Source organism: Schistocerca nitens, chromosome 3, assembly GCF_023898315.1.
Source record: "Schistocerca nitens isolate TAMUIC-IGC-003100 chromosome 3, iqSchNite1.1, whole genome shotgun sequence".
Taxonomy (NCBI): Eukaryota; Metazoa; Arthropoda; class Insecta; order Orthoptera; family Acrididae; genus Schistocerca; species Schistocerca nitens.
The window spans coordinates 850781774-850802190 of NC_064616.1; the positions used below are offsets into that span (position 1 = coordinate 850781774).

Below are 20417 nucleotides of genomic sequence, written 5' to 3' on the forward strand. Positions count from 1 at the left end.
TATGGAAATGGCATGGGGAGAGATTAGGACTATAAGGAGGATGTGTAAGGGCTTCCCAGAGAAACTTCTGCAGTGTAGTCGAAACAATCTGGGCAACATGAAAGTGGGCCCATGTGTTGTCAAGGTTGTTTCGGCTATGCCCCAGATGTTTTGATGGGGAAACTTACACATCCTACAGACAGTTCCCATCTCTCCCCCATGTGATTTCCATATTTTGGCACCCATAAGACAGACATTTGTGACAGCCAATTTGGTCCGGATGAAGAGGTGTGCACCTGGATACAATCATGGTTTTATACGCAACTGCAAACATTTTTTTCCATCGAAGCATTGATAATCTTGTTTCATGTAGGTATAAATGTGTTAACAGTTATGGCAATTATTTTTGAAATATTAAACAGTTAACTTACTTTTTTCCATCTGTCTCATTTTCATTTGATTGCTCCTTATACAAAAAGTCAGGTGGCAAAACAAGAAATGGTGCACCAGTAACAAAGTAAGTATAATAATTATTATCCTATGTAAACACAACAAACAAAATTCCATTTATATTGATCCATGTTAATACAAATTTGCTGTCTCAAGTTGCCCTAAAATAGAGGTACAAAGTTCCACAAGAGTTGAACAGCGCAATGTCATCCATAAAACTTAAACAAAATAATATACCCGCAATTTGTAATGATTCTATTACATCAAATATCCAGAACATCACTTTTCATGTAGCACATGTAGCTGACGTAACTGAAGTTTCACATAATAAAATGACAAAAGAGAATGTGTATTTAGATTTACTAATGCATGAAGGTATGAGTTACGAGAAATTAATAGACATAATTTTAAATGTTACATGATGTATCGGAGTTCATGTCACTAGGGCTGGTGGCAGTGACAGTTACAATCCTTATAGAATAGAGACAATCATTCACTACAGTTTCTACTGCAATGAGGCCAGAGGCATGACTCTGCAGTGTGTTCAGATAGTGCAGCTAACCCACTGTCATTAAAAACTTGGCAGTAGCAAACCACATGTAGGAGGTGTGGACAGCGATGACACGCACCAGCAATGGCTGCCATGCATGCGGCGGTGCAAGAAAAGGGGAGTAATGGGTAGTGGAGGTGCGTTCTTGTGTGGCTGTGCTTATTGTGAATATGACAGCCATGTTCAAGGCTGTGCAGTTTCACCATGGGGTCTGCTGCTTGTAGCACAGCATTCATAGATGACAGGAATCTTGAAGTGATTCAAAACTTTACTTGCTACATAGGACAAGTTACTCAACCAATGCTTTCTTCTCTCTTGAGGTAACAGCAGCAAAAAATAAAAGTACACTTCATTTGCACATTATTAATCATATTATTGTTGGTAGACATCGTATATACTGTAAGGGGAAAAAGGTGGGATCACGAACCAAAGTTAATGGAATATATTCTTATTTAAGTCATGTATTCAAAAGACCAAATATGTCATTCACAGATAATACAGAAACAAAATAACAGAAAGTCCTAAATACATTTGCCACCAAGGACACTGTTTTACAGAATTTAAGTAAAAATATAAACATCTAGAAACTAAATCAATAGCTATCATGTACAATACCAGATAAAACAATAACTGTATCTCATGAATGTTCAATAAATCCTAACTCTCTAATCAGATCAAACGAAACACTTTAAAGTCTCTAGCCACCATGTGGTATGCGAATCAGTGAAATTAGTATCATTTTGGCTTACAAGATATTAAACACTGAAAGAGGTTCAACTTTAAGCTACTTTCCAAAATTGATAGTGACGACAAAAAATAAGAATGGATATGAAAACCAAGCATGAGGTGAATTCTTCCTCTTGTATGCAAAAGTAGAATATCACCTGTGTGTTACAGCCCCCCTGCAGACAGTCTGTGGCAGGCACCATCCCAGCAAACAGCACTTCCCTTGGCAGCCAGGACACGGAGTAAACATGCCAGTTGGTAGCCAGGCAGTGTCCCAGTGACCGGCCTCTACCTACACAGTCATTGGAACCGAATGCCCCAACTACCCATGACGCTGGCAAAACAGAGACCACCAAAGAAGTTGGCATATAAATGTTACATAAACTGCAGAGGTAATGCTATCCCCTGGGGGCACTGCCAGATATCTCTGACCTGTCATCGGACATTTCATTATTATAGACCAGTGCAGATGGGAATATAAACTGGAATACAAGAGCTTTTCACTACTGGTTGGGCCCTTTCATCAACATGCATCTGTCGAAAACAAAATGCGCCAGATGTATTCTGCCCACACATCGCAGAATTTTTTTCATTTCAGATTGGTAGTTACGTAACGCAGTGAAGATATTAAAATTCTTAATAATAGACCAATAGACAAAAGGAACAAATCGTAAAAAGAATCTTGGAATTCTGTCACAATGAATTTAAAATAATAGTACAAAACATGTAAATCACAATTAAACAGTGCAGTATGTGTCCGTAAACACAAATGAATATTAAATATATTCAATAAAGAATGAACTGATGTAGTGTCACATGATAACAAAAAATATAATAATGTGATTGAAATAATGACTATGAGAAACAGTGAATTTAAAATAAAATAGTGGAGTAGCAAATCAATTATAATCAAATAATAGTTCCGCATGTAGGCATAAATTTGTTACAAAAAATTGAATAAAAATTTAACTATAATATAATGTCACATATCAACATAAAAAGTAATAATATGTCTCAGATAATGAGAAATATTGACTATTTTACAATTTTAACAAAAATATATGCACACACATTTCGGCAGAGTTTATGGGGGGCTTGGAACTAGCAGTGGTAAATGTTTTTTATGCACTGAATGATGAGGCAGTGTCTAAAGTTTGTTAGACACACTAGATGTTGCCCAACAACTAAGGGTAAAACTGGCTAGTGTCCTTGCTATATTTATGGAACATAGTACTTTATAGAGAAACATGTAAGGAACAATGAACTACAGGTTGTGCACAGCACTGAACACATTGACTGGACAACAGCAATACAGATTGCAGAATAGGCAGAGCACTCATTTGCAATTGCTTAAATAATACTGTTTCTGTGGTGATTCACCAGATCATGTCAGAGGGCAGACCCAGGTGGCCTCTATAAGTGTCCCTGTGAACAGTATGTACATGCGCTCTCTGAAATCGCACACTTTATGAGTGAAGGTACATCACTCCATTCTTCCAAGGGTAAGAAAAACCACATACAGGGTGTTTAAAAAATGACCGGTATATTTGAAACGGCAATAAAAACTAAACGAGCAGCGATAGAAATACACCGTTTGTTGCAGTATGCTTGGGACAACAGTACATTTTCAGGCAGACAAACTTTCAAAATTACAGTAGTTACAATTTTCAACAACAGATGGCGCTGCGGTCTGGGAAACTCTATAGTACGATATTTTCCACATATCCACCATGCGTAGCAATAATATGGCGTAGTCTCTGAATGAAATTACCCGAAACCTTTGACAACATGTCTGGCGGAATGGCTTCACATGCAGATGAGATGTACTGCTTCAGCTGTTCAATTGATTCTGGATTCTGGCGGTACACCTGGTCTTTCAAGTGTCCCCACAGAAAGAAGTCACAGGGGTTCATGTCTGGCGAATAGGGAGGCCAATCCACGCCGCCTCTTGTATGTTTCGAATAGCCCAAAGCAATCACACGATCATCGAAATATTCATTCAGGAAATTAAAGACGTCGGCAGTGCGATGTGGCCGGGCACCATCTTGCATAAACCACGAGGTGTTCGCAGTGTCGTCTAAGGCAGTTTGTACCGCCACAAATTCACGAAGAATGTCCAGATAGCGTGATGCAGTAATCGTTTCGGATCTGAAAAATGGGCCAATGATTCCTTTGGAAGACATGGCGGCCCAGACCAGTACTTTTTGAGGATGCAGGGACGATGGGACTGCAACATGGTGCTTTTCGGTTCCCCATATGCACCAGTTCTGTTTATTGACGAAGCCGTCCAGGTAAAAATAAGCTTCGTCAGTAAACCAAATGCTGCCCACATGCATATCGCCGTCATCAATCCTGTGCACTATATCGTTAGTGAATGTCTCTCGTGCAGCAATGGTAGCGGCGCTGAGGGGTTGCCGCGTTTGAATTTTGTATGGATAGAGGTGTAAACTCTGGCACATGAGACGATACGTGGACGTTGGCGTCATTTGGTCCGCAGCTGCAACACGGCGAACGGAAACCCGAGGCCGCTGTTGGATCACCTGCTGCACTAGCTGCGCGTTGCCCTCTGTGGTTGCCGTACGCGGTCGCCCTACCTTTCCAGCACGTTCATCCGTCACGTTCCCAGTCCGTTGAAATTTTTCAAACAGATCCTTTATTGTATCGCTTTTCGGTCCTTTGGTTACATTAAACCTCCGTTGAAAACTTCGTCTTGTTGCAACAACACTGTGTTCTAGGCGGTGGAATTCCAACACCAGAAAAATCCTCTGTTCTAAGGAATAAACCATGTTGTCTACAGCACACTTGCACGTTGTGAACAGCACACGCTTACAGCAGAAAGACAACGTACAGAATGGCGCACCCACAGACTGCGTTGTCTTCTATATCTTTCACATCACTTGCAGCGCCATCTGTTGTTGAAAATTGTAACTACTGTAATTTCGAAAGTTTGTCCGCCTGAAAATGTACTGTTGTCCCAAGCATATTGCAACAAACGGTGTATTTCTATCGCTGCTCGTTTAGTTTTTATTGCCGTTTCAAATATACCGGTCATTTTTGAAACACCCTGTATATAGAAACACTAGGCACAGAAAAGTACATGGCACAGAAAAAATGCATGGTACAGAAAAAGCACTGGTGCAGAAAAAACAGTACTGCCCTCACAAGGCACAGAGATTATGAGTCACGGAAAACACCAGTGATGGTGCTAACATCCATTTCATAGCCTGATGATGGTGGCTGCTGCAGCATGTGGTGGGCAGGCACCAGTGAGTAGGGACAGAAGGGATGAGGGGTTGGTTTGGCACATTGTCCCCCTCTTGTGAGAGGCTGCAGGGGATAGGGCAAGGTGTGTCCATAGCGTAGTCCTCATTGAGGTCAGCAATCATCGCCAGAGGTGTCAGCTGGGGTGTCAGAGATGATGGCCACACAGGACCACGTGCTGCAGGGGCTGCACTGACGATGGCAGTCAAGGAGAGGGGGCAGAAGTAGGAACGCCAGACAGTGATCGGCCAAGCAGTGACCCCTGCTGTGGTGCGAACCGGTCTGTCTGCAACACAGGAGCAAGCATGGGCAGCCCGAGGGGGAGGTGGTGGTGGTGGTGGGCCCACCAGAACAGACCCCGCTGTGCGTTAGTGCAGCTGGTCGAAGTGAAGGGACATCCACCAGTCAGGAGTGCGGATGAAGCACAGGCACCAGCCCCAGCAACACTTAATGATGGCAGGCACCCAGGTCGGCAGCGGCGAAAACATAAGCACGGACTGGTGCACACTGCCAGATCCATCACGGAGCCGGTTGATGCAGCATCAGATGCAGCAGGTGAAGAAGGGTCTGTGATTGGTGCCCATTTAACAGCTGCACCAAGCTCTTATCCCCCACCGGAGTGAAATGGTATGAACTCAAAAAATGGTCTAAAGCTCCTTCAGGAGACCTGTTGGATACATAATTCCACATCCGAGTTGTAAACATCTGAACCATGCATTCGGCTTCCCCATTAGACTGAGGATGACATGAGGGAACTGTAAGATGGCAAACACCACTAGCCTGAAAAAAATATGCAAATTCTCAAGTAGCAAACAGGTAACCATTGTTGTAACCATGGTATACAGGAGCCCTTCAATTGCAGAAATCTTAGACAGGGCTGAAATAATGGATGTGGATGGACGACATTCCATGTAGGGAATCTTGGAGTAGGCATCTAATACAATGAGCCAATACTGATTTGGGAAGGGCCCAGAAAAATCGACATGCAGATGCTCCTGCAGGTGCTGTGGCATTGGCCAGGAAAAAAAAGGCTTCCGTGGGGCTGTCTTTTTGCTGAACACAGTGAGGGAAAGTGGTGATAAGCTACGTAATGTCCCCATTTATGACTGGCCAGTACACATGCCGTTGGGCCAAAGCTTTGTTGCAAGAGGCCCCTCAAGGACCAACATGCAAAAGCCGCAGTACATTACAGTGTAAGGAAGCAGGAACCACAACCTGGGGACCAGTGTCCTCCGTAGCTAACAAAAGAAGCCTATGAAACACAGAAAGGCGATGCTGGGGGGAGTAGTTGTAATGCAAGCAATCTGAAGCATGGCCTGGGGGTTTTTCCGGCCAATCGTGCTGCACAAAAGAAAAGACCTGACTAAGTCCAGAATCCGCGGCGATGGCCGATGCATTTGTCACACTAGTGATGGGAAAACCATCCACCACATTCAGGTTCTTCATATCTAAATAGAAACAAAGCAGCTCATCCTGATTGAATGTCAGGTCCAGCCCAGTCGTAAGACGAGATAAAGCATTGGCATTGGCATTGGCATGTTTTGCCATTACCCAGTAGTGGATCTGATAGTGATAATGGGAGAGGAAGAGAGCCCACTGCTGCAAACAATGCACTGCCTTGCCTGGCATGGAAGCTGAATGGTTAAAAAGAACAACCAATGGCTTGCAATCCGTGATTAAATGAAACTTAGAGCCATACTAGAAGATGTGAAATTTCTTGAGGCCAAATGCAGTCGCTAAGGTCTCTTTCTCAGTCTGAGAATACTGCTGCTGAGCGGGTGTTAAAAGTCTTAGAGGCATAAACAATGGGTCATTCAAACCTGTCCATGTATTTGTGCACCAACACAGTGCCAAGACCGTGCTGAGAGGCATCTGTGGCCAACATGAGATGCCGACCCGGCTGGAAAGATTGACGCTGAAATTTAAGTGAAGCAAATGCTCAGTCACACGCTGGGGACCAGAAAAAGACACATTTTTATGCAAAAGCACTTGCAGGGGTTGAACAACAGTGGATGCGTCCAATAAAAACTATATAGTACACAACATTACCTAGAAATGCCTGCAGTGCCTTAATGGAGGTCAGCTGCAGCAGAGCCACAGTTGAGTCAATATTGTGATGCAATGGTCTGACCCCTGTGTACAAAACCTCAAAACCTAGGTACTCAATTAACAGCTGAAAAAAAACTGAGATTTGACATGTCTGCACTTGAGACCTGCAGCCTGGAAAACAGAAATCAACGTTCAGAGATTGTTACGGTGTTATTCAGTGAAAGAACCCGAAACAACAACACTGTCAGGGTATGTGTGTATTACGGACTGTGCATTAATCGTGAAACTGAAGTTGCCACACTAAATTTACCTGATGCTCAATGTAGGAATCGAAAGTGTGAAATGCATCTAACCCAAACAGGCCTGCAGTATCGAACAACAGATTTGTTAGGGACAGGAGCGGAGAACTGACCTAGGATTTGGATCTGCTGTTTTTGTGGTTAACCAACTTCCGTGAAATCTGTGTGAGGGGAGGGGAGCCCAAGTCTACGTATGTTTGTGTATTTACTTAAGTCATTGGCAGTTTCAGCAGTTTACTAAACACACACAAGTCAATAAACAATTTGCTCAAGGAAACAATCATTGTAGAGGTACAGTTTTTGTCCATCAGTACTACTGTGTCCATCACATTTGGAGAGGAGTTACACACCAATGCAATGTGGCCTTTCTCTTGACGCTTGTTGCAAACTCTCCAACACTTAGAGCATGTAGCATGCTCATGTTGGGCGAAGCAGTACAGGCAAGATGGAAGATGGAAAGGGGAGAGGGGGCGGCATGCGGCTGCTGCTGTGATGTGTCCTGTTGCTGCTATGCCCGTAACTGATGCTGCCCCTTGCAATGCTGAGTCAAAGTTTGTGCTGCTGCAGTGGCGTCCCTGTCACCCTGAACACTTGCAGCATGCCTAATCAGGGTGGACTGAGCATCTTCGAATACCTCCCCCCACACAGATATGTGATTGCCTGCAACCCTTGACACTTCAAAGGACTGTGCTATATTGCGCACATCTATAAACATCAGATTCTCACATTGAAGTGCTTTTTTGCATACTTCTCTATCTGTGGCGAGACAAATAGTAATATCATGTATCGTATGATATGTGATGGGTACTAGTGACAAATTTACAATGATGGCTCAACCCTCATAATTCTGCAGCCCAGGCTTTGTAAGATTGGTTTTGGCATTTCTAAATTCTACACTTGTTGCAATGACATGTGTGACAGTAATATGTTCATCAAATGATGAACTGGCTGTTTCTTGCAAAGGTGCAAGTTGGCACAACTAATAAATGCACACCAAAAGCTAGGAAAGAAAGAAAGCCCTACACAGGTTTGCATCATCCACGCAAAAAAACATGGAAATATTGGCGTAGCCGTGTCTTGTAGGAATCCCAATCTTCAGTCAATTCATCGTATGCTGGCAAGTGCGGCTGTTGCACTTCTGGGAGAGTGACCTGCCACGAACACACAGATGCCACTTGATTTAGAGCAGTGGCAAGAGGCTGCTGTTGTTCTGCTAAAGGTTGCTGCTGGGCAGTGATAGGTGGGAGTATTTCTTTCATTGAGATGTTCATCGGGTGACTTACCACTGACACTAACATGCAGAGAAAATGTAATCCCATCCTCCTTGTCAAATTTGCTGCAGCAACAAGAACAACCACGATTTATGGAGCATAGTGCTTTATAGAGAAACACGTAAGATACAATGAAGTAAAGGTTATGCATAGCCCTGAACACATTGACCGTACGACAGAAATACAGGTTACAGAGAGGTTGAGCACTCATTTGTGATCGCTTAAATAATACATGTCTTTGTGGGTCAGCAGAGCACGCCAGGGGGCCGACCCAGGTGCCCTCTGTAAGTGGGCCTGTGAACTGTATGGACACACATTTTCTGAAGTTGCTTGTGTCGTGAGTGAAGGTACACGAGTTCTGTCAAGCAGAATGAGCAAATCAAAGATTTATGATGTACTACATAAAGTATATCAGGTTTGTAGTTATCTTGAGCAGCATGGTATGGGTGTTGGCTATGAATGTGTACACCGAGATACTTTGAGTTCATGCGCTTCCAGTCTCCAGTGGGAAGCCACACAGTGGTGGCCATTGATTGAGGTGTCCCCTAGACATAGTGGCAAGGTGGGTTGTGGGTTCCACCAGTTACATGTGGCGCAGATCAGCACCTGTCCACTTTGCCATCATCATGGCTGATGCCTGGTAGACCAGCTTGTTTTCACAGTAGCTCCTCTATGAGTCATCCCATTTACACACGCAGCTTGTCAGTTATTCTGCCACCCTTGGTGGGCTCTGTACAGTGCCTAGTCTCTTCTCTCTCCTCACTGTTGTGGCCTGTGCTAGTGGGAGTCCCCCATCAGACACCCATGCAGTACAATTAAATAACTAAGATAATTAGTAAACTATTGAATTGTATTTAGCTTTATGTGAGAAACATACATCATCTGATTCAAATAATCTATATGAAACCTAACCTTAGTTATGTACCCAGATGGATACAACATTTTACTTTTAAAATAATATTTACATTACACAAATTATGAAGTCTTATTTAATTAAAAATGAATATGAGACATATAATATACAAAGAACCCTTCTCATCTGCACAAGAGAGATGTAATTTTATAATTGTATTTTAAGCATCAAATCTTACATTATTAAAATGAACATTGTCAAAAGTAAAATAGAGAAAGAATCCTTGTCCTCTGGACAACAGGGATGTGATTTTATTCTACATCATGTTCTTTCTTGAAATAAGCATTGATGATAAAAAAAATATTTGTATCACAAACTTTTGCAGAGAGAAATTCCACTAAATCCTCCACTGACTCAAGTGACAGTAAGATGGTGGCTCAGTGGTCACAGTAACATGGGACTACGTCAGTGGGTACATCGTGTAAAGTATAAGTACATTTGTCCATATGCAATAAAGCTTACAGTGGAAACATGACTTCAGTGCTCCTGAAAATTAATAAAATGTTATGACAGAGAGAGCCTCATACAAAAATCTAAGCATTTCTGAGGTTAACACCATTCTCAGTACTTTTCTGACTTTGCTCATCTCTGTATGTCCTCTCTTCATGACTGGCTAAAAGGTAATGACATGCTGTAGTTTTAGAGTCTTTACTAAAAGGAAATTCTCAATAATCCCACTCACTTTCTAATTGAGGATCAAAATCAGGACACTCAACCGATCCCAACAGATTCATCATCAAATCAGAATCACAGTAATATCATCATCATCATCATCATCATCATCATCATACTACTACTGCATCATATCACTCAACAAGGAATTCCACAATATGCCATGTATAATATATATCTATAAACCAGTCAGTCAGATTTAATAAATTGAGTCAATAGATTATGAAAGTGCAAAAAAAGAAAAAAGAATGGTATACTCTTTTACGGGAGTCCACTTAACTCAAGATTTATTGTTGCAATATACATGAAATGATTACATTTACAGATCAATAGCACAAGCAGTTCTGAGGTACCAGGTATCGACCCATGCTGCAACACCCATATAAGTACATGGTGGAGCCTCCACGGGAGCTAATCCGGGCACTGACTCTGGCATTCAGTCAATCGCACAGATGGCGAATACTGTCCTGGGATACATTAAACCACATCTGCTCAACCTGTTCATGTAGTTCTGTAAGAGTTGTTGGTTGATGAGTCATGCGAGTTGCTTCTCATCCTCTCATATCCAGCACTTGCACTGTTGGAGACAAATCTGGGGATCGTGCTGGCCAATGAAGTTGCTCTGTCTTCCAGAGCACATTGAACTTCATAGGCAGTTTGTGGGTGGGCATTTTCCTGCTGGAATAACACGTCATCTTCCTGTTCCAAGAACAGCAAAAGAACAGGTCTAACAACATTGTGCATGTACCAAGTGCTGGTTAGTGAAACCCTCAGAAACATCAAAGGTGTACAAGACTTATAGTTTATCACACCCCAGACTATAAGGCCTGGCGTGGCCAGTGTGTCTTGGATGAATGAACTCTATGAGACAGTGCTCACCAGGTCTACATCATATGGGAAAATGACCATCACTTGCATGCAGACAGAATCTGCTTTCATTGCTGAAGACAAGGCACACCATTCCATCGTCTGAGTGATCCTCTGATGGCACCAGTCTAGCCGTGCATGTTGATGCTGTGGTGTGAGTGGAAGATGGGCTAGAGATGTGCTTGCTTGTAGTCTCACTGTAACAACCAGTATACAACAGTTTGTGTTGACATGTCTGGGCTCAAAAGCCTTCTTATCTGTGCTATGGTAGCTGTACTAATTGCCATTGCAGCCCTTACAATATGATGATCCTGGCAGGCATCTCTACTGTGTGGACATCCAGAACCTCATGTACGGGTGTGAGAACAGTCACATGACTACTGATACCAGCATCATCACACAACTGATGCAGCATGTCTAACTTGGGTAGCAATTGTCTGAAAACCCACTACTCAGAAGGCCACAATTTGACCCCTTTCTAAACCACTTGAATGGTTGTTAGAAGTACGAGTGCATCTCCGTGGCATGGTTGCCTGCTTACTCCACACTTTTGCATCACACTGAGCCTTCTGGCTGTGAGCAATCCCTATTAAAGGGTAGACACAGATAGCACTCTGGCTGCTATGCCACTACACCATCTGATAGCAGACAACGTTGAAACCATTATCCCTCAGGTGACATATGCCATCATCAGATCAAATTTGACATCATCTTTCCGTGTGTACAAACTTTTCTTTCTGACAGTGTAAATAGGAGGGACATTCTGACGATTACCAATACTTAATGATCATATTGAAAGAATCTTCTCCACATTTCACACCAATCGCCACGTGAAGAAAAACAAAAAAAAAAAAAAAAAACACCAACTACCTGATTATAACAGAAAAATGTCAATACAAATTAAGAGATCAATACCTTAATCTTTTCAAACTAGGTTAAAAACCTTGTGACTTGAACTCCACATGAAATGAATCATCAAGCAGTACATGGGAAAAATTCCTCATCATCAATTCACCAGTTCTCGAAGGTTCTAAGAATCCACTGTTCTTTTCTCAGGAACACACGTCAGGTATGGGCTGTGGCTCCAAATTTTGAACAACTGACTTGTGATCTATCACTTGTTCTGGCTACATGTTTAAGTCTGTAACAGCCACAATTGTACTTATTTCCTATAAACAGTCTCCCTCATTAGTTTTTTTGATACCCTTCTACTTCATTTAAACTTTCTGATACCTATTTGTCAGTTACTCCTCTAGTTTTATATGATTCCCCGCGATCATCTTTGTTTGTTCTACTCTGACACAGATTCAGCCTCCAGTTTTTGCCTAATTTCTATACTCTGCTTGTCCAGCTTGATCGATGATCTATTAAGGTCAAGAAAAATCATCAGATTTAATCAAAAAATATGTTATGTCTTTACATTTTTCAATCTATGTAAGGAATGCTGTGAAACCTTACTGTTCCAATTAGTTTCACCATTGTTTCTAGTTTATGTTTGGTAACCAGAGCTTACTTTGTGTCTACTGAATACAAGTGACTGGTGATCTACTCATTTAAATAAAATGTCTGACAGACAAGGGAAGTTTTTTCAAATTTAAATAAAATTTACTTCTCCTTACCAACTCATTCCATACCATTAATAGAATAATTATCCAATTACAATCCTGTAGATACTACCTAAAAGTTTTCTCTCCAAACTTTCGTGCAACAAACATGTTCCATATTATAATGTACCTCGTGAATATTATGTGTGGATCATGGAACTAACTAATGGACACTTCGGTGAGCTACCAATCTCCTCAATGTACTTACTATTACTCTGTAGTAGTTTCATCTCCTTCGATTTGCTTAAAAAGCCTTGTATGAAATCTATGTAACTGATGTTGTGCATGAAGTTTTGGTTAATTTTGCATATGTCAGTATTGCCAGTAACATATTTACTTTCTAGTTTCAGTGACTTGATAACTGAACCTTTCTGTTGCTTCCCTTTCATCTTTTCCATTACATTCCATGCAGTTTTGATCTTAGAATAAATATAATGAAAGGAGTAAAGGTAACAACTCATTGTATAGTGAAGACATTGAGCACATTTAAAAAGCTAGTGCTCCGATCCTCTTTTGTACTATTTCTTAAGACCTCACAGTATTTTATGTAATGACCTACTGATTCTGATGCCTTGTGTTACCCCCACTGGTTGTTTGTCACTACTGGAATTGTGTTTTATGCATCTTAGTAGAAAGTAACTGCCATAAAACTCGATAAATGCATTGTATTTATCATTCAATCTGTGTGCACTGTTCACCATTTAGAATTGTCACCGTAAGGTAATCAAAAATGGCGAACAGTGCACACAGATTGAATGATAAATACAACACATTTATCGAGTATTATGGCAGTTACTTTCTACTAATATGCATAAAACACAATTCCAGTAGTGACAGTCAACTGGTGTGTGTAACAAAGCATAAGAATCAGGCACGTTTGTGTTTTATGGCTTTTACAAACACTATTTTCTCATTTTTCTGATTTTTTCAAGGGAAAGTATATCCTGCTTTAGAGAATTTATGACATAGTTTTAATTTCTCTGTGTGTTTGGTCATTACTGCCTTTGTGTCTACCATTACAGAGAAGTGAAATTTTGTTACAGGAAATTTTGATGGATGTTCCAAGGAAGGGGAAGACAAAATTGGGGCTATGTGCACAATCCTGCCTCTGGAATATGAGGACAAGTTGGCATACTATAAAGATCATATTGCCCAGTTACATGACATGAAGAACAAAATCAGAAGGGAAACATTAGCAGAAAGAAAAAAACTGTATGAACTTTTCACAGCAGAAGTTTCTCGGTACAAAATTACTCAGTACTATTATTTTGTAATAATGTACTTCTATGGTATTAGATTTATACTTTGAAAATTTTTGTGCAATAATAAATATTATATCATTTGTCAACAATAGTCACTAGTTTTAAATTGAAAAAATACCATAGCAGCTGCATCAGTAAGAATACAAACTTATGGGACTATTACCTCAGTAGAAAAATATCCTGTTAAGCAGTAGAAATCTGAAGTGCTAACAAGAAACTCCTTGTGTGCAAGTTCACAAGTTCAGTCTTTAGTAAAGCTCATTTAAATTTCTGTGTTAACAATTGTGGCAGGAAAAATGTTAGCTGGTAATGACTCACCATATGCATCATGAGGGCAACAGAAAATTATTGTCCAGGATGTGCAGAAATCAACCTTCTATGGGATATATGTATTACACTTCACAAAATGGACATCATTGACATTCAAAAAATGTTCAAAACAAACAGTTAACTTGTACCATGTACACCAAATGGAAAATGGTGTCCCACAGTGACCACAAAGGTTCACACCATCAAGATCAAAGGCAAACTTCCTGGTAGCTGCTCCCTCAGGATCTCGGCATTCATTTACTGTGTATAGGCTTGGTGGGCCTGGTGGCCCTGGAGTTCCTGAGCTGGGGACTAGTAAGCACCGCCAGTCCCCTTCACCATGAGTTCTGGGCATGCTTCAGCAACCACTGTATGGTGTGGCAGTGGAACATTGTGTGTCACAGGGAACGGGGATCTTGGCTTAACTGCCCGGATTGCAAGGATGGTAAAAACCTCTATGAAAAACCCCTCAATCTCAAAGTGTGCTGCCCACTGATGAGGTGCATGTTGTTGAGGTGGAACAGTCATTAGCGGGCAACCTCTGGGGACCCTGCTGCACCTCAGTTGTATTAGGCTTACTTAGACTTAGGCATGTGGGGCTTATTTCCCTAGCAGCTTGTGGGACCAAGCTGGAACCCTCAAAATTATCTCTTCCTCTTTCTCCTCCTCCTCCCCCACCCCCACACCCTCCCCCACCCCCTTCTTCTCCTCCTCCCCCCCTCCCCCCTCCTCTTCGCATTGAAAAGGGTGGGCCACTGGTAACTATTAACACCAAATCAAATATGAGGGCTGGTGTAGCCAGTCCTTCTGACTCAGGAGTAAAGTCTAAGAGTTTTGGGTCTACTAACAGAACACATGCTGGCAGTCAGAATGTGTTTTTAATAGTAAAAAGGAAAGAAGGCAGCTTCAAGAAAGTTTTGCCTTTCTATATTCAAAAAGGGTTATAAGGCAATGCGGGCAGTTTAAAATCAGTTATGCGATTGCATGGTCTTGAGGTAGCGTTCTTGCTTCCCACACACGGGGTCCCGGGTTCAATTCTTGGCGGGGTCAGGGATTTTTCCAGCCTCTAGAAGAGTGGGTGTCTTCATCATCATCATCATCATCATCATCATCCTCATCCTCATTACGGTCGGAGGAAGGCCATGGCAAACCACCTCCACTAGGACCTTGCCTAGTACAGCGGTGCGGGTCTCCCGCATCGTCCCCTATGCTCCTTGGAGTATGGGACCTCATCATCATCATCATGCAACTGCCTAATGGGACACTTGGTGGAAACAGCTGACTCCAACAAGTTACGAACCTACAGAAAGTGCATTGCCTTGGGGAATATGCCATCAAAAGTGAGCTGCACACCACCTTGAATTACAGCAAAGGTGTTGTGACATGCAGGGATCTGGTGGATATTTCCAAGGAGGAACTGAAAGATGAGTGGGCTCTCTAAGCTATACTGAGCATGCAAAATGTCATGAAGTGGGTGGATGGGGATCTTATAAAATCAAACTCCTTTATCTTAACATTTAATTGCATGAAACTTCCTGAGTATGTTAAGGCAGGTTTACTTCAACTAAGCACGCATCATGATGTACCCAACCCAATGAGATGTTTCAAATGTCAGCATTTTGGGCATACTACTCTTGGGTTTCACGGAGAAGCTACTTGTGGCAAATGCGGTAAGGCCGCTGACATATGTGTCCCTTGTTCCTCTCCATTGAAGTATGTGAATTGCTCTGGAGCTCACTCTGTCTGGAGTTGAGACTGTAGCGTGTATCTGGAAGAATGGAAGATACAAGAGCTTAAGACTATGAACTGCATCCCACATAAAGAGGCCAAATAAATGTATAAAGCCATGCTGCCCCCAACTTTCACTGCCTCCTGCACTGCGGTTCTTAAACAGCTACTGCAGAAAGCTGATGCTGCAACACGAAAAGAGGTTTCTAGTGTCAGCACTAATATCTGCATTTGTCTGTGCACTTGCGCTGCTGCTGTCCATCCCCCCAGAACTCCAGGAAACGCCATGAATGCCATCATTGTGGAGTGTCCCTCCAAAGGTTCAGCCTGATATGCTGGCCAGTGCTGCTGCAACCACAGCTGCAGTTGTGGCTGCAAAGCGTACACAGGGGAAAAAATCAATGGCAAACATTCACCACAGATGCAATCAGAAAGTAATCAGTCTGATGATGATATTACCCTCAATGATATCTATCTCAATTCTTCTTTAGAGGTGATGGGTCTTGATGTTGGTCTGGGGCAATCATCTTGGTCCAAGACTGAGCCTCCATCAATTGTGGGATCCGCTCCATGGCAGAAAGTCAGGATGAAAATGCTACCCCTGTGATAGATGGCTCCCACCCTCCAGCGGAGTGTTAATGGGTTCAGGACACATGTCAAGGAACTGAAGCTTCTAGCACAGGAACACTTCCTGTGCATGTGTTTGCAGGAAACACATTTTAAAGCATCTGATGGGGCACTACACTCTATTGCAAGAATGACCTGACTGGAGAAGGGGCCAAGGAAGGGGTTGCTGTGTTCATAAGTAACATGCACAAATTCTCTGCTCTCCCCTGGCTATTGACCTGCAAGCAGTTGCAGTTGAAATTCATGAACTTCGGAGGATTACAGTTTGCTCACTGGATTTACCTTTGCTAGATGCACTAGACTCTTAGGTTCTCACAGATCTTATGGATCTTACAGAACAACTCCCCAAACCATTTCTCCTTCTGGGAGACTTCAATGCCCATCATATCCTGTGGGACTTGACCTCTACTTGCCCTTGGGGTTGGGTTTTGGAGAGCCTCCTGACACCTCAAGAGCTGTGAATCCTAAACGATGGTACTCCCACTCATTTCTGTTTTGCTACTGGGTCATTCTCAGCCATTGGCCTTTCTCCCTGCTTTCCAGCCCTCACAGACTGTTCAGTGGGAAGTTATTGATGATCTTCATTCCAGTCTCCATTTCCCACTCCGCATTTACCTACTGAATGGAGGATTGCTTGAACATATTCCACCAAAATGGATGGTCAGCAGGGCTAACTGGATGCTGTTCAGACAGCTGCCATTGTTCGAACACCATGACAGCATCCAGGAATGGGTGGACCACATCACACGAATGGCCCATTGTGTCGATGACTTATCCATCCCAAAGTCTTCCAATCATCTTGGTGGGCTAATAAGTGCCATTCAGCTATCTGGAACAGGTGGCTCTTCACTGGTTTAAGTGCCGCCCAACAGCAGACAACCTCATAGCCTTTCGAGTCATGAGAGCCAAGGCTCGACTCATAATTAAGGAGAGTAAGAAAAGGTCATGGCAAGAGTTCTTGGACTCCATCAACTCTTCCCTCCATCAACTATTCCACTTGTTCTACCAAAGTATGGGAAGCCATCTGGAGGACTTCTGGTAAACACAGTCATTTACCAATGACAGTGCTGAAACATGAGTGTCTGCAGACAATGCCCGGAGACATTGCTCAGACACTGGCAGAGAATTTTGTAAACACTACTGTCAATACAGGCCAGGATCTGGCATTTTGTTGCTACTGTGCAACTATAGAGAGGGGAAAGTTGGACTTCAGATCCAACAGTTCTGAGTCTTACAACTCCCCTTTCTCCATGCGAGAGCTGGAATCGGTGCTGTATGAGACATTTGACACTGCACCTGTCACGACCAAATCCGGTAGTGCATACCAGCAGTATCAAATGAAATACTCTTTGAATGTTTTAATTTAATATGGCAGGAAAAGACCACTCATTTCCCAGTAATTATTGGAGTCTCACCTTAATGAGCTGTGTAGGAAAGACCCTGGAGCGAATGGTTAACCATCATCTGATCTGCTTGTTACAGACCAAGCAGCTCCTTCGCCCCTCTCAGTGTGGATTCTGGAGATTTCTATCCACTGTCGACAACCTGACCCTGCTAGAAATGGCTATTCAGCAGGCTTTCCTACATAAACATCACTGTATCGACATATTCTTCGATATCAGTAATGCATATGTTACTACATGGAGAGACAGTATTCTTGCACAACTGCATCACTGGGGCTTTCATGGCCACCTCCCCATCTTCATAAATGTCATAAATGTCATAAATGTCAGGTTCATATGGCATATGGTCTTTCCTGTCACAGTGTTTTTTTTTTTTAGGACTGGATTTGGTTATATGCTGTCAGATAATTTTGAGCAGGAGAATGCTGTCCCTCAGGGCATAGTTTTAAGTGTTACGCCATTTGCCATAACCATAAACAGTATCACGTCTATGGTAAGGAGTCCTGTACGGTGCTCCTTATTTGTGGATGATTGTGCTGTTTTCTGTTCCTCCTCCACTGTTGCAACAGCAAGCCATCAATTGCAACCTATAGTGCGGAGGTTAGAGGAGTGCGCTGTAAAGACGGTATTTCAATTTTTGGCAGATAAGTGTTATATATGTGTGTGTGGGGGGGGGGGGGTCTTCTCATATTTTTAATGTATTTTATTTATTTATTTACACATCAAGTTCCATAGGACCAAATTGAGGAGCAAATCACCAAGGTCATCGAACGTGTCAGTACATGAAAGTACAACATAAAAGTAATAACAGATAAAAATAAATATTTATGAACTTGAAAAAAGTCAGTCCATACGTTCAAGTAAATGCAATCAACAATACAATAAGAATCTGCTTAATTTTTCAAGGAACTCCTCGACATAATAGAAAGAGTGACCCATGAGGAAACTCTTCAGTTTCGATTTGAAAGCGCATGGAGTACTGCTAAGATTTTTGAATTTGAGAGGTAGCTTATTGAAAATGGATGCAGCAGTATACTACACACCTTTTTGCACAAGAGTTAAGGAAGTCCGATCCAAATGCAGGTTTGATTTCTGCCGAGTATTAACCGAGCGATAGCTGCTTATTCTTGGGAATAAGCTAATATTGTTAACAAGAAATGACAGTAAGGAATATATATATTGAGAGGCAAATGTCAAAATACCCAGACTTGTGAACAGGGGTCAACAAGAGGTTCGTGAACTTGCACCACTTATTGCCCGAACCACCCGTTTCTGAGCCAAAAATATCCTTTTAGAATGGGAAGAGTTACCCCAAAATATAATACCATACAACATAAGGGAATGAAAATAAGCAAAGTAGACTAATTTTTGTGTTGAACGATCACTCACTTCTGATACCATTTGAATAGTAAATATGGCAGCATTAAGTCTTTGAACAAGAGCCTGAACGTGGGCTTTCCACGACAGCTTACTATCTATATGAACACCTAGTAATTTGAACTGTTCACTTTCACTAATCATATGCCCAGTCTGTGAAATTAAAATGTCAGGTTTTGTTGAATTGTGTGTGAGAAACTTTAAAAACTGAGTCTACCGTGATTTAGCATTAGTTTATTTTCTTCAAGCCATGAACTTATGTCATGTACTATACTATTTGAAACCGAGCCAGTGTTGCACACAACATCCTTTCCTACCAAGCTAGTGTCATCACCAAACAGAAATATTTCGGAGTTACCCGTAATACTAGAGGGCATATCATTTATATAAATAAGGAACAGCAGTGGCCCCAACACTGATCCCTGGGGCACTCCTCACTTGACAGTACCCCACTCAGACCCCACTTCACAGCCGTTATCAACATGGTGAATAACAACCTTTTGCTGCCTGTTGCTAAAGTAAGAGGTGAACCAATTGTGAGCTACTCCCCGTATTCCGAAATGGTCCAACTTCTGGAACAATATTTTATGATCAACACAATAAAATGCCTTATTTAAATCAAAAAATCTGCCAAGCATTCAAAACCTTTTGTTTAACCCATCCAGTACCTAACAGAGAAAAGAGAATATAGCATTTTCAGTTGTTAAACGACTTCTAAAGCCGAACTGTACATTTGATAGCAAATCGTTTGATATAAAATGATCAATTATCTCTCCCTACACAGCCTTTTCAATAACTTTTGCAAACATTGATGGCATAGAAATAGGTCTAAAATTACCTACATTATCCCTTTCTCCCTTTTTATAAAATGGCTTTAACTGAGTACTTTAATCGTTCAGGAAACTGACCATTCCTAAAGGAAAAATTACAAATATGGCTAAATACAGGGCTAACATGTGCAGCATAGTACTTTAATATTCTGCTAGACACTCCATCATAACCATGAGAGTCCTTAGTCTGCAGTGATTTAAATATTGACTCAATCTCCCTGTTGTCTGTATCACAGAGGA

General features: G+C 41.9%; 1 protein-coding gene across 2 annotated transcripts in view; it reads left to right on the forward strand.

Moving 5' to 3' along the window:
• The window catches only part of LOC126248876 (uncharacterized), a 133062-nt gene that overhangs the window by 79686 nt on the left and 32959 nt on the right, over nucleotides 1-20417 (forward strand). For both annotated transcript variants that reach the window (XM_049950323.1, XM_049950324.1), the window contains exon 5: nucleotides 13685-13883. In XM_049950323.1, the coding sequence (XP_049806280.1) occupies nucleotides 13685-13883 (199 nt within the window). The remainder of the gene's footprint in view (nucleotides 1-13684; nucleotides 13884-20417) is intronic.